The sequence below is a fragment of the Ciona intestinalis genome, chromosome 10 (genome assembly GCF_000224145.3).
Source record: "Ciona intestinalis chromosome 10, KH, whole genome shotgun sequence".
Taxonomy (NCBI): Eukaryota; Metazoa; Chordata; class Ascidiacea; order Phlebobranchia; family Cionidae; genus Ciona; species Ciona intestinalis.
This window is the reverse complement of record NC_020175.2, coordinates 4,290,594-4,306,483: the sequence shown is the minus strand read 5'-3', so window position 1 is coordinate 4,306,483 and position 15,890 is coordinate 4,290,594. Positions and strand designations below refer to the sequence as shown.

At 35.2% G+C, this 15,890-nt stretch overlaps 2 protein-coding genes and 1 long non-coding RNA gene across 4 annotated transcripts; all 3 read right to left on the bottom strand.

Annotated features, from left to right (window-relative positions):
- Positions 1–590: 590 nt before the first annotated feature.
- On the bottom strand, positions 591–6,783 carry LOC100184174 (nucleoporin nup124-like). 2 transcript variants are annotated; one of them, XM_002123641.3, is made up of 17 exons: positions 6,542–6,783; positions 6,238–6,364; positions 5,818–5,907; positions 5,566–5,762; positions 5,460–5,508; positions 5,031–5,148; positions 4,928–4,969; positions 4,688–4,798; positions 4,171–4,320; positions 3,688–3,849; positions 3,289–3,396; positions 3,001–3,079; positions 2,580–2,736; positions 2,249–2,336; positions 1,936–1,975; positions 1,578–1,711; positions 591–1,217 (listed from the first exon to the last, which is right to left on the bottom strand). In XM_002123641.3, the coding sequence occupies exons 1-17, from the start codon at positions 6,681–6,683 to the stop codon at positions 741–743; spliced, it is 2,271 nt and encodes a 756-aa protein (XP_002123677.2). In that variant the 5' UTR covers positions 6,684–6,783; the 3' UTR covers positions 591–740. The 2 variants fall into 2 exon arrangements, with proteins under 2 accessions (XP_002123677.2, XP_026692285.1); XM_026836484.1 differs by lacking the exon at positions 4,928–4,969 and having other exon boundaries at positions 624–1,217.
- Positions 6,784–7,304: 521 nt separating this feature from the next.
- LOC101242849 lies at positions 7,305–8,660 on the bottom strand. Its single transcript, XR_182133.4, has 5 exons — positions 8,525–8,660; positions 8,340–8,467; positions 7,870–7,892; positions 7,483–7,557; positions 7,305–7,408 (listed from the first exon to the last, which is right to left on the bottom strand). It is a non-coding gene; the product is annotated as an uncharacterized LOC101242849 (long non-coding RNA).
- Positions 8,661–9,651: 991 nt separating this feature from the next.
- Positions 9,652–15,879, bottom strand: LOC100179479 (arachidonate 5-lipoxygenase-like). Its single transcript, XM_002123777.5, has 13 exons — positions 15,650–15,879; positions 15,068–15,251; positions 14,270–14,527; positions 13,834–13,956; positions 13,457–13,544; positions 13,085–13,241; positions 12,531–12,791; positions 11,939–12,131; positions 11,275–11,483; positions 10,992–11,076; positions 10,762–10,934; positions 10,293–10,391; positions 9,652–10,227 (listed from the first exon to the last, which is right to left on the bottom strand). The coding sequence occupies exons 1-13, from the start codon at positions 15,755–15,757 to the stop codon at positions 10,048–10,050; spliced, it is 2,118 nt and encodes a 705-aa protein (XP_002123813.5). The 5' UTR covers positions 15,758–15,879; the 3' UTR covers positions 9,652–10,047.
- Between the last annotated feature and the right edge of the window lie 11 nt (positions 15,880–15,890).

Here is a 15,890-nt window from a genome sequence, read left to right as displayed (position 1 = left end):
AGAATCCGCTTCCTAGGTTATACGACCCTAAATGTAACTGCTAAGCCATATACCCTCTTACCCCTTATCAATAATAACTAACCCCAGCACTAGTGAAGAATTTCTGCTACATTATAGATTAGGTTGGTGGAAAGTGTTGGAGATTAGTGGTTATTAGTTACAGCAATAGTTCGAATGCAAGGGCTGTTGGTTATAGGGGTTGGATTGTTCGCCAGCACCCTAAACAATAGCTTTGTACCAACTAAATCTGCAACCTCTAACACTTTCCACAAGGCCAATCTGAAACGTAATGAAGGATTCTTCACTAATGCCAATTAATTACCCAATATCGTATAATGACCAAGCAAGTTTCGCAATTCACTTTTAGAACCATTACTACTACATCACAGATGTGTAATACCAGACTTTGGACCTAACCAGCTGATTACCTTACCGAAAATCAATGTTGATTTTTCTGCTTGAATAGATATGTCAATAATCGATAATGGGGACTACCCTAATTATTCTGTGGCCCCGTCTAACGGACATGTTTTTTTATGATTTCTGATGTTCGCAGAAACATGCACATCAATGCAAACACCCGAACAATTTTTGTTTTTTTATTCAAACTAAACAAAAACACAATAATAAATATTTAGAGGAACAAAAAAATTATAAACAAAACTAAACCAACATGTAAAAACAGGTATTCGCAAAAACGACCTAAATATTCCTAACAAAACTTAAAACAAATTTTGATCTCATTTTCCACAACCAAACAAAGCCGAGAACGAGGTGTCTGAATCTGTGTTGTTATTTGTGTCACTGAACGTAAAGAATGGAGAAGGAGAACTTGTGCTTTGTTGTGTGGAAGCGCCAGAAAAACCTGTAAAGCCTGTTGAAGAACTCCCTGTGTTTTCCTGCCTGTCAAAACTAAATGAAAAACCAGAGTCGTTTTGTGCAGGTTTTGCATTGCCAAAGTTAAACCCTAGATTTTGTGGGGGAGAAGTTTCTCCAGAAGACATGAAATTAAAACTCATTGCCTCGGTGGGTGAGGCTTGAGCAGGAGCTTGAAAATTAAAAGAAAAGGGAGGAGATTTTGTTTCGTCGCCGCTGGGGCTTGTAACCTCACCAACACCAAACGAGAAACCTTCTGGGGTTTTGTATTCGGGTGATTGTGAACTAATGGCTGGTGATGGTGGAGATGTGACATGAAATCTGGTATTGTTGGGGTGGGCCTGTAAAAAATAGAATAAATATAAACAAAATATTTTTCTTTTGAATAAGTTATAACAGCAATTCCTATAACATAAACACAGTTGATTGGAAACCGATTATCTAGTAAGTGATAAAATATGGCAGAGAAAGTTTCCGAAGCCGTCACATGGATGTACCTAATGAGTCAATGTTACTACCATTATGATGTTGTCCTCAGACAAGACATTGAACAGTAATTGGTCAGTTCTAATTCACTAACGACCATATAAAAAAGGAAACAACGTAACAGACTTAGTTACACTGTAAAACTGATAAGCTACTGACACAAGAAAAACACACATGGTGTGCAACCACTCTCATCATGCATGCATCCATTTTACCATGTTTGAAGCACTACTTGGAGCAATAACATTGGCTTGCATCTCATAGAAATCATCAGGAGATTTTTCAAGTTCAGCCATCATCTCTCTGTGTTGGTTGGTCATCATATGAACCATCTCTGGTGTACGAGGTGCTGTAAAAAATAAACGAACATAAATACAGAACAATTAGTAGGGTGGGAAAAGAGGACACCTTTTCATTTTTTTTCTGGTCCTATTTGGTAGTAAACAAAGAACTTAAAGAATTATAAAACTGTATCGTCACGACTCCTATAGATCCCCCCCTCCCCCAATATATATCCTTTACGGAAATGTAGCAATAAATTCACAATGAAATACCCGCAGTCATCCCACTTACATGTTTTCTGAGAACTGACTGGTGACAATGATTCTCCACTCTACAATAGAAAAAAAATATTTAAAGTTATTAGGTTGCCTGGTGCCATGGCACAGTTAGCAAGCTATAACATTGATATGTGGTAACCTGTAAGCTGGCACATGGTGTATTAAACAGAAAATCCGTGTTGTAACAACTGTCGTTTTCCTGCCACGCTGGGATAAATTACATTTATACAAAATATTTTACCCAAAATATGCCTAACTAATGTAAACACACATTGGATAAAGTGTAAATAAATAACAAAAAGAGATATTGATTACAATACATTCACCTTCATAGGTAAGTCATAAACAGCACCATCAAAATAACCTGGAAAGTAATGACTCTTCGAAGGTGAAGTTTGTTTTGTTTCTGGTGATCTAAAAAATTGACAGTCTTTTTTTATTTTACCCCCAAAAAATTTTAACTGGTAAACAACTGTTATTTTGTCGCGTAAACCTGCCTTTTTATTTTACTCATTTTCTAATCTTCAGTATTGTAATTTTAAAATTACAAAACAAACAATTGCCAGAGAAGTTCCTCAGTCTTATAATACCTAGCAACAGCATATATGTAATCCAATAGACAAATACAAGTTATTATTATAAGCTTTCATTTCCCACCTGCACTGTGGGGATCCAGGAGATAAACTTTTCGATGACTTTTCATGAACCATTTTCATTTGTACCTTTCTCAGCAGTGGTAAGTCACTAACACGATTGTACCCACTTGGTTGTGGTAGAGGGTGAGACCATGTTGGAGCATTGGGGATACTTACACCTGGAGGAAAGAAAAAATAATCTATATTCAACACAGTTAAACATGCAAAATAAGTGGAAAAAAGTAGGGATTTGAGTTAAATTTAAGACTAGTTGGTAATACTACACTTAGCTAATACTACATACCTACAGTAATACGCCAAAATACAAATCAAGCACATAAATAATGTCCCATACAAGCCAGAAGCCCACTATCATAGGTAAACCTGTAGCAACTACTAAAAGCATTTAAACTTTATTATAAAATTAAAACAAATTTTCATACTTTTGGGCATTTGTTTTTGTGACTTTTCTTCAGTTTCAGTTGAAATGTTTTCAGTTACTTCCATTGCATTTTCAATGTCCTGAAAGAAAAGGGAACTATTTATAATTTTTAAAACATACCTTAATATAAAAACAAAAATGCCATATTGATATGAAATATTCCTCTGCCCAAAATGCAAAAGTTATTAAGTAATAAAAAATATTGCAATTTGCACACAACACAAGTCATTTCTTAAATTCAAAAATAGAATGGAAAAATGCACAAACCAAAAAGTATTAGTTTAGGTACTTGTTTTTTATCTTGGGTTGTGTCATTAGCAGATGTTGTATTTAACCACACAGATAACGAACCACTCTGTGCTCTGCTGTCATGGGATTTAATAACTGGCTCTTTAACCTGAACATAGTATTAGTTAGAAATTTCAAGAAACACGATTTTTGCAACATATCTTATTTTACTTTTATTCTATTCTATGTGGGTGAGGTCTTAATGTATGGTACGCTAAGGAACCCGAGATTTAGGCCAGAGTTGGCCAATTATCGCGGCACACAGGGTGCTACAACCAGGATGCTCATTTGTAGTTACTGGGTCCGGGAAATGTCCCTTGAGTGTCTCGCCAAAGGAAACAAGTGTCTCGGCAAAAAAAAACAATTAATTTAACTAAACAATAACATTTGAAATTCTTACTTTGAGTTTCTGGTCTTGCAGATTAGATAGAGATATACTTTTCCTAAGAATTTGTTCATTCTCTTCACTAGTAGTGAGATCAACCACTTGAGGAACCATAGAAGTATCCACGCTTTGCTTCTGCTTCTCTGACTCCAATCTACCAACTGGTGCTGCTGCAGGCTGTTTGTACATTAAAGGTATCACAATGTCTAAAAATGGCAAACTCTGGCCTATATCCCAACTCCCAGGTACTGTGTTATGGCTTATTTACTGTAGAACCCCATTTATATAGAATACTAAACACCAAAATATTCCTTTACAAATACACTTTTTTAAAGGCAGAGATGTAACCATATTTTTTTCCTATATTCATGGCCTACCCATAACTTTGTACTGAATGAACAAAAAAACAAAAAAACAACAACAAAACAATTTATAATGTCAATCTAACAAAAAGAGTCAATCTATCAAAAAAACATTTCACCCAAAAGTTATGCTTACCAGTTTAGGCTTATTAGGAGTGAGCATAGCTTTAATATTTGGAAGACTTGAATATCCAGAACTACTGCGTAAACTACTTCCACTTGAACCAGAAGGTGTTGAACGTTGGATAGATGATCGGTTTTTAAAAAAAGACAAAAAGTTTGGAACCTATGAAAAGAGTTTGTAATAAATACAAAAAACATTGTCATGGGTTACAAACAATGTTTAGGGAAGAACTAGAGAATAATTGTAAGGTATTTATTCTCGCATGGTTAGGCATTGGCAGTAATTAAAACACGGGGGTTTTTGTATACCACGTGCTCACTTTCAAGTTACCACATGTGTAACTTCGTTGGTGATAACTTTAGGCGTTTTTACTCTTTAATAACTTGTGATCAAAATTTAAATAACGCAAAAAAAACACGTAGTAGCACCATGGAGCTCCCTAAACCCCTAACATCTGGGCCAGAGGCAAGCATGCTGACTAGTATCGAAGGCTGTATAGGACACAATGGCATAAACTTCAAAATAATACCGGTACAGATCTTTTGCTGCCACCAAATGGTTCCAGCTTGGTCATTCCTATTGTAGATTGTGGGATTTGTTCTGCACTTGGTACTTTCATTATTGGTTTTGACTTTGGTACCTGATTATAGCAATAAAATTAGCTGTTTTTTAAAAAAAGCTTTTTGGGCATTTATTTACATACTGATGTTTCATCGTCACATATAGGTCAAACAATTTTGACAGATTTTTAGCAAAAAGATCTACCTACTTGATTTTGAATGGGAATCTGTTTTCTCTCTATTTCATGTTTCTGTAGTAAGCCATATTTTAGTATATTCAGATATTTATTTATTTGTAATTTAAAAAAACACCTGCAAAATGCTTGCTTTCTTCATGCTAAGGTATTTTAGCTCTTGTTGTAATTCATTCACAGTTTTCATTTTGCTCGATTTGAATTTTAATTGTTTGATTGATAGCATTGTTTGGGCTCTGGTATGTGAAAACTAAGAAATATATCTGAAAACTATGTTGTCTTACAAAACATGGCTTCAGCAAAATGTAAAAAAACAACTTATTTCTACAGCTGCTTAGGTATATGCCAGACAATTTACACAACTCATAAGTAAGGGGTTGAAGCAATTTCAGTTGAGTGTCTCTCCAATAACATATATGCCCACAATGATAGCAGTGTTAAGCCTCTATCTTCTGGGCTACAAGCAGACACTGCGGCATCACTGGAAAAATGTATTGCCAATATGCCACACATTTTTCTTCAATAAATAAACCAATAAAAAGGATACAGATTAACGCCCCAATCCGCCAAGGTTGGAAATTTTAAATTCACAGTATCTGCAGTAAAAAACAAAAATTACAACTGAATAAATTTGTTTTTTTGTTAAATCATACCTTGCTCTGCCTGAAGTGTTGCCATTTCTCGCTTCACTGCATCTAAATCCTTTTTTGTATCATGCAACACTGCTTCTAGTTCCTCCACCTTACTAACTTGTCTTTTATATTCCGGCACCAATGGTAGAGACTCATACGCCAACATACGCTCACAATAAATCTCCTGATAATGCTCATATTTTCTTCCACACGCATTTCTAAAGGTAAAATTTCTCTTATATCTTTGTACCTTTAAACTAAGATATAGCTTACTTAAGGTGATGGTGTTTCTGTTTAACTCTGTAATATTCTTCTTCTTTTGACTTGGCTTGCTGTCTTAGTAGTTCTCCTGTTTCTTGTGAACTTTTTATAAAAACAATGAATGAATGTAACTTATCTTTGCGCAGTTGAGAACTTTAATCGTTATAACACTGGTGTTTTGTTTCATAGGCAGGTGGCCTTTAAGGTGAATACCTTATAAATCTGATTTGAGATGTCCCTGTTAGCAGCCTCTGGTTGTAGTCTCAAAACAATAGCAGTGCAGCACAGTTATATTTATTTTAAAAAGGTTAAATTTCTTTACATATCACCATTTCAATAATAAAATGAAAACTTTATTTGTAGGTAATACAAAAAAACTATAAAAAAGTAGCAGATACATTAACAAAGCCTAAACTTCAAACAGAGTTTCACCTTTCAAGTTGGAGATGTTGACTTTCAGCGACTCCCATTAGATGTTTAAGACTTGAATTAAGTTCCAAGTTGCTTTCCTCAAGATGTTTATTATCATTCGTGCATTCCTTTATACCAGCCTCATATTCTATAATAAAATTGACAAAAAGCAATAAAATCTTGGTGGATATTTTCTGACATGACAGACAAAACACATGTATTTTTATATCTTTAATATGCAGATACAGCCACAGGTGTTACGATCTCGTAAATACACGCTATAATAGTCTAATACAGCACACATAGTGTAATCAAAAATACTTACTATCAATAAGACACTTCTCTTCAGCAACAATTCGTGATTCGTTCTCTATCTCGGCACTTAACTCTTGCAGAAGCCTTAAAAATTCCCCAGGCAAATCTTTCGCGTGTTCGGCTGGACCTTCTGAAACATTAGCCATGGACATATTCCAACAAATACCTTGCTCTAAACAGAGTAATATGATCTAAAATTATATGTATAATTGCTATATAATATAAAATTCTGCTCAGGCTATACCAAACAAACTATGCAAATTTATCCAAAGGCGGCTTGCGAATTCTCAACAATAACAAACGTTTTCTGATCTACTACGTATTAATACTCCCGCCGTAACTTTCATATAATGGAGATCTCATTTTTTTCGTGAGATCGTACGAGATGGAGGTACTAGCACTTTTCAGCATGTTGTAAATGTAACATTTGGACAGCGTACTTTCAGTATCTTTTTCAGAATTTAAACTGAAATCAAAATAGCCTATACACTGACTTCAATAAATCCAATTCATTTGGTTAAGAAGAAATATGAATGTATCTTGCTTTATCCTCGCGTGGCGAGGTAGCGACAATCGTTATTACACAAGTCTTCTGCTTTATAAACATTGTGCCCGCTAACGAGTTACCGGGTGTAGAACTTTATGTGTGATTGTTTTTTCTGTATGGATGTTATTATGTCTTGCTTAAGAACACATACGCAATAAATTGTAGCAAGCAGCAGGACTTTAAACAGGCCAAGCAGTATATAACTGCATACCAACAAAATGAGTGAACCATACACGACATTCATGTAAAACTTTATTTCGTTACGATTGACCAAAAACTAAAAACAATGCAAAATCCTTAAAAATTCCGTGCACGCAATCGTCTCGAGTTCTGCAAAAAACATATTTCGGTTTAGAAAAAAGTGTTATCATCGTTTAGCCTACAAACCATAAACCATTACTTACAATTTCCGTCGAGTTCCTTTAGTCATATGTTTTATTTGTCCTCAAAATACGCAAGAAATTCGTCATCGGCCGTTTCTGTAAAATTATGTAACGTTAAAAAATGAATTAAACTTGGTAAATGTATGTGCAGTTTTGTGGGGTAAGATGGGACACCCTTTATAGCAAATAATATCAATAACTTAAGCAACGTCGTATGGGAGTCGTAAGGGTACGGTTAAATGATTCTTTGAATTTTCTTTGTTTACTACCACATTAGACGAAAAAAATATAATGAAAATGTGCTCCATGAGCTCCATGAGCACATTTTCCCTCTACAATGTGTATACAGTGCTGACACAGTTATGAAAATATTAATACAAAATGGAATTACCAAAAATATATACTTACTTCCTAGTGTTGCTTTAGCGGGCCTGAAAAATAAAGGTAATATAGTTAATTGTAGCCTATAGAGCAATAGTAACATTGCAAGCCTATAATTAATCAAATTGCATTTATAGTAACAAGCACACAGCGTATAAACATAGAGTAGGTTATAAGGACGTTCATAATATCGTTATGTACCCATCAAAAACAAAATGTTATAACCTTGAGTTTACAACAACAATTTTGTATTTGCTGGGGGTATTCAGTAGGGTGGGGGGAAGATGAAACACCCTTTCATTGTATTTTCTTGTTCAATTTAGTAGTCAACAAAAACAAACAAAGAATTATAAAACCATATCCCAACGACTCCTACAGACCGTTGTCAATTGTTTGAAACACAATTAGTATATTTGGATAGTATGTGCTAATAAAGGTGTCCCGTCTTACCCAACCCTACTATATAATGTATATAATATATATTATGAACGACGTACGCTTTAGTAGGTGGATTGCTCCATAACCACCATCTACGACGAAGTTGAGCAGCTTCAGATACTTCAACCACAAATGATGAAAGTATAATGCACATACAACATAAGAGAATGAGGCTTGAACTTTTCATCTGAAGAGAAACATTATTACAGTAGTAATAGACCATACAGTACTTACACACACATACCTTTAATTTTATATTCTTTACAGCGCCAATTGCAGTAACTAATGCCCGCGACAACAGAACAGAAATGTGAACCGATCATTGAACAGTTTTCGTGTATTTTATAGGCTTTAGCAGCCGAATTTACAAAACAACATAGAATAGGAACAGTTCAATCACGTTGACAGCAATATATCCCTGTTTTCCATAGAGCTCAGATTTTTGAGAGACGTCACTATTCAAAGTGGATTTTTTCTTCGGAAATTCCATTCCTGGTTGACAATAGATAAGATTTCAATCGGTGACGTGAAATAGTTTTCCTAAGAACCTCAAACGATAGTTCTATACTCTGCTATTTATATAATAAAATCAACAGGAAATTCTTTAATTGCATGAATCGTGATGCGGTTTCCAGTTAAGAGTCATACGCGTTCATTCAATTAATAGCAGCTGACAACTATAGTATGTGGTGGGGTAAGATAGTCTATGTTTTCAATCTTTTTTCTCGTTCCATTTTGAAGTAAACAACATTTAGAATTAAACAAGTTGAGTATGTTTTTATTCTCTGATTAGATGCTTTGTAATTCCACACTGACTGAGAGTAAAGTAAACTATGTCTCTCCCGTCTTTTTATAAAAGGGCTGTGCTGCTGTCTTAAATCGCTTCGATCAGCAGACTGTCTGCTAAGATATCTATATAGGCCCATATAGCCTTTTAACCGTTTCTGTTTACTTTTACTGCTGCATAATACATGTCTGCACAAAGTAATTAAACTTTCACTTTAAATCTTATTAATACACGAGCAAAACACTCTTCTCTTATTTTATACTGCTGCTGGTTGTCAACACTGTTACATTAAATTTATCACCAAATAGCTTTCTTAAAATCACACTCAAATAGGTTTTAACTTCGCTTCTACAGACCCACACTGCCACATAACACATAAAACGTTTTTTTTTATCAAAAAAGCGAAAAGCTTAGCAATTTGCGCCGTAATGTCCTTTCGGGCATGGAATGCCAGAAGCAATCTAGTAATCAACGCGCGCAAAACGATTAAAGGTATTTGGCACACTGGATTGTATTACGACCATCCAAGTATACGGTTCACTGTTTAACTTTGTAATTTATACAGCTACGACACGCATACGATGACTGTAATTTTAAATTATGTTTTATAGGAATATGCAGGATATATTTTGATGATGAAAGTAAGATAAAAAGAAGTCACCAGCGAAAACACAAACAGTAGATATTTATATAATTTCTGCACATACAAAAAAACTACACATAAAGAACACACAATACTGTGGAGTAAAAATGGAATACCGTTAGCACGTATAATAGCTAATATTTTATTTCCTAATGGTGCTTTGGACAATAAACAACCTATTTTTGCGTCGTGAGGATACAGTTTTATAATTCTGTAAACAGTAAATGTTTACTACCAAATAAAACAAGAAAAAAGAATAAAAACATTTTCGATATTACCCCACCCTACTATATATAATGTAAAACCAAATCTATAAAGATATGTGTCGTTAGGTAATCTAAATAGCAATAGCGATCGGTACTTTTTCTGGTAGCATATATTCATATGGAATATTAGATCCTTCGTTTCGGGATCGAATAATTGAAGAAAATCTTTGTAATTCATCTCTGAAGTGAACTGCAGCTCTCTGGGCAGGTTCCTCACAAAACATGTCGACAGGATAGTCGGCCATGTAGACCTATAGCATTATAATGTATTGGTTACATGAATGCTATAAAGGTAGATAGTAACCAATAACTACACCTGTTCATCTGCGTGTTTCGATAGTGCATGACACAGCGTTACTTGCATACAACTTGATGCTTTGCTTGGCAGACTTTGCAGTATCAGATCATGGCTTGCCTACATAAAACAAAAAGTTAACGTAAGTGGAATTAGAGCAATGCAGTTAATGTCCCCGGACTGAGAATTATGTGGGTGTTTCATGATATAAGTTTGAAGAGTAAAGGGCTTAGCAATATATATATCGTAAAACACTACTAAGAAAAGTATCGATTAAAAGGCTAATTGAACAAACGGTATTACTTGTGGCGTCAAAATATCAAACTAATTAAAGTAACGAGGGGAATTGCCACAATAAAGCGCCAGTCATTAAATCAACACAAAAAACTACTGTGTTAAAACGTAAAAAGTTTAAAACACTAAAAAGCATTGGTTACAAATCGTGTCTGCAGAACACATTAAACAAACATTGTTGTTGTAACTTGTTTACCTTTCCTTTTTCAGTAGGTGGTGGCAACGCCATATTCAACGGGGAATTCGGGACATTCATACAAATATCAAACAACCCGTTAGTAACTGCAGCACTTCTAAAAGTCGCAGTAAAAATAAGGCTCACGACCAATTCGACCAGTTGTTCAGTGTTTGTTATTTCCTTTGGTAATCCTGAAAAATATCTCGATTACGTATTTGATACAGAAGAAACTTTATATCAGCGAATACCTTTGTCGTTCCCTTTTTCCCAACCCAAACCGTCATTCCGTACTTCACGAATACAATTCTGTATTTCCTCATCTCGTTTCACGTCCTAGAAATTAAATTAAAAATTCAAAAATAGTTTTAAATTTTTAAGATTAGTATAATACTGTGGGGTAAGATAGGTAACCATTAGCACCTAAATCCCACATTTCCTGTGTTTTGAACAACCAAATGAGACGAGAAAATGAGAATCAAAACATGTCCCATGTTACCCCACCTTACAATATATATAGATATGCCAAATCACCTCATTCGATTTGTAGAAGAATCTCACGATTTTCGACACGTATTTGACCAAGCAATCCCACAGTAGAAAAGCATCTTCTCGGAAATAATAACCAGGTAGTTTTGTACGATCAGCTGTACCATTTTCAGCAAGCAATTTCCGTATGTTCAAATCCTCATATTTAAAGTTACGAAACGATTCGCGGATGATGTGTTTTTGGGCGCCTCCGCCTGTATATTAGATTAGCGTATGAATACCTGTAGCGTTGTGCGATTATACCTAAATAGGCTGTTACGATCAGTGTTAAGATATAAATATATCTATATATATATATATATGATCTATGTGGATGATGGGTCCTGGGATTTACGCCAGGATTTGCTTATTACCCCACTATGATGATAGAAAGAAACTGCGTAGTAATAGGACATGTGTGCGAACAATAATATATATAGTTGGGTGGGGGAAGATGGGACACCTTTAGCACATAATATCCAAACATCCTGATCTTGTTTTAAACAACTAACAACAGCCTATGGGAGTCATGAGAATACGGTTATATAATTCTTTGAAGTTTTTTTTGCTTATTACCAAATGGGACGATAAAACAGAATGAAAATGTGTTTTATCTTCTCCCACCCTACTAGATTATGCATAACGTTCTATTATATTTCCCATAACTCACCATAAGACATCAGTTTATCCATGGCTCCCCCTGAATTAATGAGGCAAGTACGAATGACAAGGTTTCCTGCACATGCGTACCGGAGATGAGGAAGAAGAAGCTTAAGGATTGGATGCGACTGTGAGAGACACCGGTGAACAGCCACAGCGAACGGCTCCAGGATTAAATGAGTTTGGAACAATTTCCCGACCAACTGAAAAAAGTTGTAATTTTTTATTAGATAAAATGTGCATAAATATGAGTTGGTGAAATGTTTCCGTTAGTGATAAGAACGGATTGGTAAAGATGGAATGAGTTAGCTGCTATTTTACACAGAGATACATTGGATTCGTTTTGTTAACCGGTGTAGAATTGATAAAAATAAGCACTACTATAGTTTATGAATGCACCAATAAAAATATTCAAAATAAATATTCTTATCAATTATACATTGGTGGTTATTTGCAAACATAATCTGGAAGAAAACTTTTGAGGTTATACCAATTGAATATTATTTTCCACTATGCATTATAAAAAGTTTTTTTGTCATTATAATTTTTTAGAAAGTAAAAACAAAGTACAAGCCAAGTTTGAATGAACATGACTATTTTACCAGTTGTACATTCGCTTCTGCATTACGGAAATAGATTTTCGCAAGCATCCAATCGCAGTCGGAATCGCTTGGGGTCCAAATCGGGTTGTTTGCTCCTGGTTGCTGCCATAGCTGGATCGCTATGGGAACCAAATTCTTCTTGCTGTTAACGTACAACAAACATATTGGTGCACACGAGAAATATGTTGTTTGGTTGATGGGACTTCTTCCACATGGCATGCCGTCGAGCATCTCAAGGTCGATGATGTAAATGTTACCGTTCTGAATAGAATGACACAAGTTATAAAATATTACTTAGTTTAGCTACCACGGTTCTATATTCCAATTAAATGTATAAACATAATATGTTTTAATCGCAAAAAGCGTGTTTTAACGATTGTCGTTTATCGCTGTACCATGTAATATAACAGTTTTTCAGTTTTTCCCAACCAATAGTTTACCATTACTAGATTTTTAGTCACGAGTAAACTAACAGCAGTTTGAAGAGAAACTATAAAATCACCGATTGCTAATTTAAGAATAAAACAACCAATTTTTAGAATAATATTAACTACCTTAATTTCTTGCTCTAACGATACACCCCGTGTCAATTGCGAGTTTGCCATTTTATTTGTAACTGGGAATTTCTTGGGCAATTCGTCGCATCTTTTCAACAAAGTAGGATCGCAACCGTTAAGTAGTTGGCGAGCGAATTCTTCGTCACGTTCCCAACTGAAGAAGGCACAAGTCGTTATAGTTTTATGTGTGGATACAAATTGTTAATAAACGTGTATAAGAAAGGGTTTCATACCCATTTATTGGGTGAAACATTAGACTGTGCAATTATACGTCTTTTACACAGGCTATTTTATAAGAAGTGCATCGTCATACATTCATACAAAGAGAGCATTTACAAAGTATATGGGAGTTATAGCTTAAAAACTTACTTTTGTTGGAAGTCTGGTACTTTCGGCAGCTTCGGATGCATGAGAACGTTTTTAAAATCAGCAAACTGATCCCATTTGTCCATAACCCCTGTTTACCAAAATATAATCAGTATAAATATCAAACCCTTAAGCCAGCACTGTAATTGTATAGTCGGAGAAAGATGGATGGTGTAAAACATAATAGTCAATATTTCCTAATCGTTTTTTTTTAACAAATAACAACGCTATTACTGGAGTCATGCTGATGATACGGTTGTACAACGCTGCAAATATTCTATATTTACCATACCAAATAGAGACGATAAAAGAAAATAAAAACATGGATCATGTTGTTCAAGCCTAATACATAGCATACTGATGGAGAATTTATTTTTTACCGTGGAATTTTTCCATGATATTATTCTTTCCCATTTTTTTGGTCTCTTCAAACTCCTTCAGCATACCTTCTTCAAGCCTCAGGTTACGGGGCAGGTCTTCTAAAGCGTCGCCGAAAATGTAACCTAGATAAGCGGATCGTATTCAAGCAACAATTCTATACAGTACAACTTTAAAGTACTGCAGGAGATTGAACTGTTATCCAAAAGTTATCACCGCGTATTCGCGTGGTCGGAGAACTACAGTGGTTATAACACAGCGGTGTCGTTTTCCGGCCACTTGTGCAAGGACAAGGTATACACTCATATTTGCAGCATAAATTAAACAATAATACTTTAGGCTGTTTGATTCGTTTTACAACTTACTGTATATTGTAATTGTTTTGGGTGCATACGGTTTTGTATTTTATTCAAATGTGATGCTATTTGATTTACTTACCAGGTAATCCCTTTGCGTCTTCGCTTTCAGGAGATCGCCATTTGATCTCCTGTCTCTTCTTTTCAAGTTCGTGACGTCGATGGGAAAGCAGGATTGGATTCTCTTCTTGGTGAAACAACTTCGCTGTTCCAAGTGCAATGTCCACCGTACCAGTTACCCACATGTTTACAGGGAACTTATAAACAGCGTTGTCACCAGCCTTCTGTACAACAGCCGAAGTCACGAACCAATCAGCAAACATTCCCGCTTCTTCGTGTTCTAAACAACAAAACGGTTAGTGATCTGTTGTATCGATTATACCCCAAATTAAAGCGTTTTGAACTGTAGCTTGGTATTTTTATAATAGGTAGAGATAGAAACACCAACACATATTCAACTTTGTGGCAAAACTCGTAAGATCCGCCAAAAGTTTGTCAAAAAAACATTCTGCACTATATGGCTGAGGTCCTACGGAGATTTGAGCCAGGTACTTGGAATTTAGGCCACAATTGGGTCATTATCTTTAACATCCATATACTATTTACCAACCGGAATTCCACTGGTTTAGAACCTTATTTTTATCACGAAAATAATTTTGCCCTACTATAGTAAGGTAGGGAAAAGATGGGACACCTTTTCATACTATTTTTCATCCCATTTGGTAGTAGACAAAGAACATTCAATGTATATAAAACCGTATCCTCATGACTCCCATAGACCGTTGTTAATTGTTTAAAACACGATTAGAATATTTGGATATTATGTGCTAAAGTTGTCCCGTCTTCCCCACCCTACTATACATTACGATTCTATACTTACTTATGGTAAGAATGACTGGCTTGCCGATATCTTCCAGTTTAACTTTAAATTTATCGACACTACCACGTTCGAAGTCATCATGAAACGAGTTGTCTAACTTTGCCAAACTCGTCTTCTCACCGCTCGCCCCCGTCATAGCAATGTAGACGTTTGAATCGGTACCAGCGTACTTCATAGCACCGGTCTGTAGAAATATTAAAGCATATGTAATTATAAAAGAAGTAGCCTGGGTGATAAGCCAACTATGGCCTACATTCCAGATTTCCCGGCGTGACTTAACAAAATAAATTTTATGGGCGAATCGTACGTTCTCTTGTACGCAAAATATGGATATACGCATTACAGAAATCTATATATCAGTTTAAACGTTGTACAATAACATACAGCGTAAATATTGTTATAGCCTTGAGTCAATTTAGATTGGAATTGAATCAAGAAACAGGTTACAACTATCAAATATTACAAAAATAAGTTTTTTTCAGTCACAATAAAATGAATACATAAAGTTTCACAAAAAAATACATTTACACAACATGCATAACTTTAAAGGTAAAAGCTACAAAATATAACAAGTATATTTACCGTTACAGTCACGTGATAGACGATCCTTGGTCCTTCGTCCTTGAATGGGTTCGGTGGCAGAAGGTGGTTCATGGCGTTTGATCTCATCGAGCGAAAGTTTTCCAACATTTTTTCGGTGTTTTGAATACCCTGAAAGGACTTAAAAAAAAATAACTAGTAGTAGATTTTCGAAGCGTTGTAGTAGGAGTCGAGCACCTTTTGTCCTGCTGAAAAGTCAGAATGCATGTTGCGAGTAACTGTA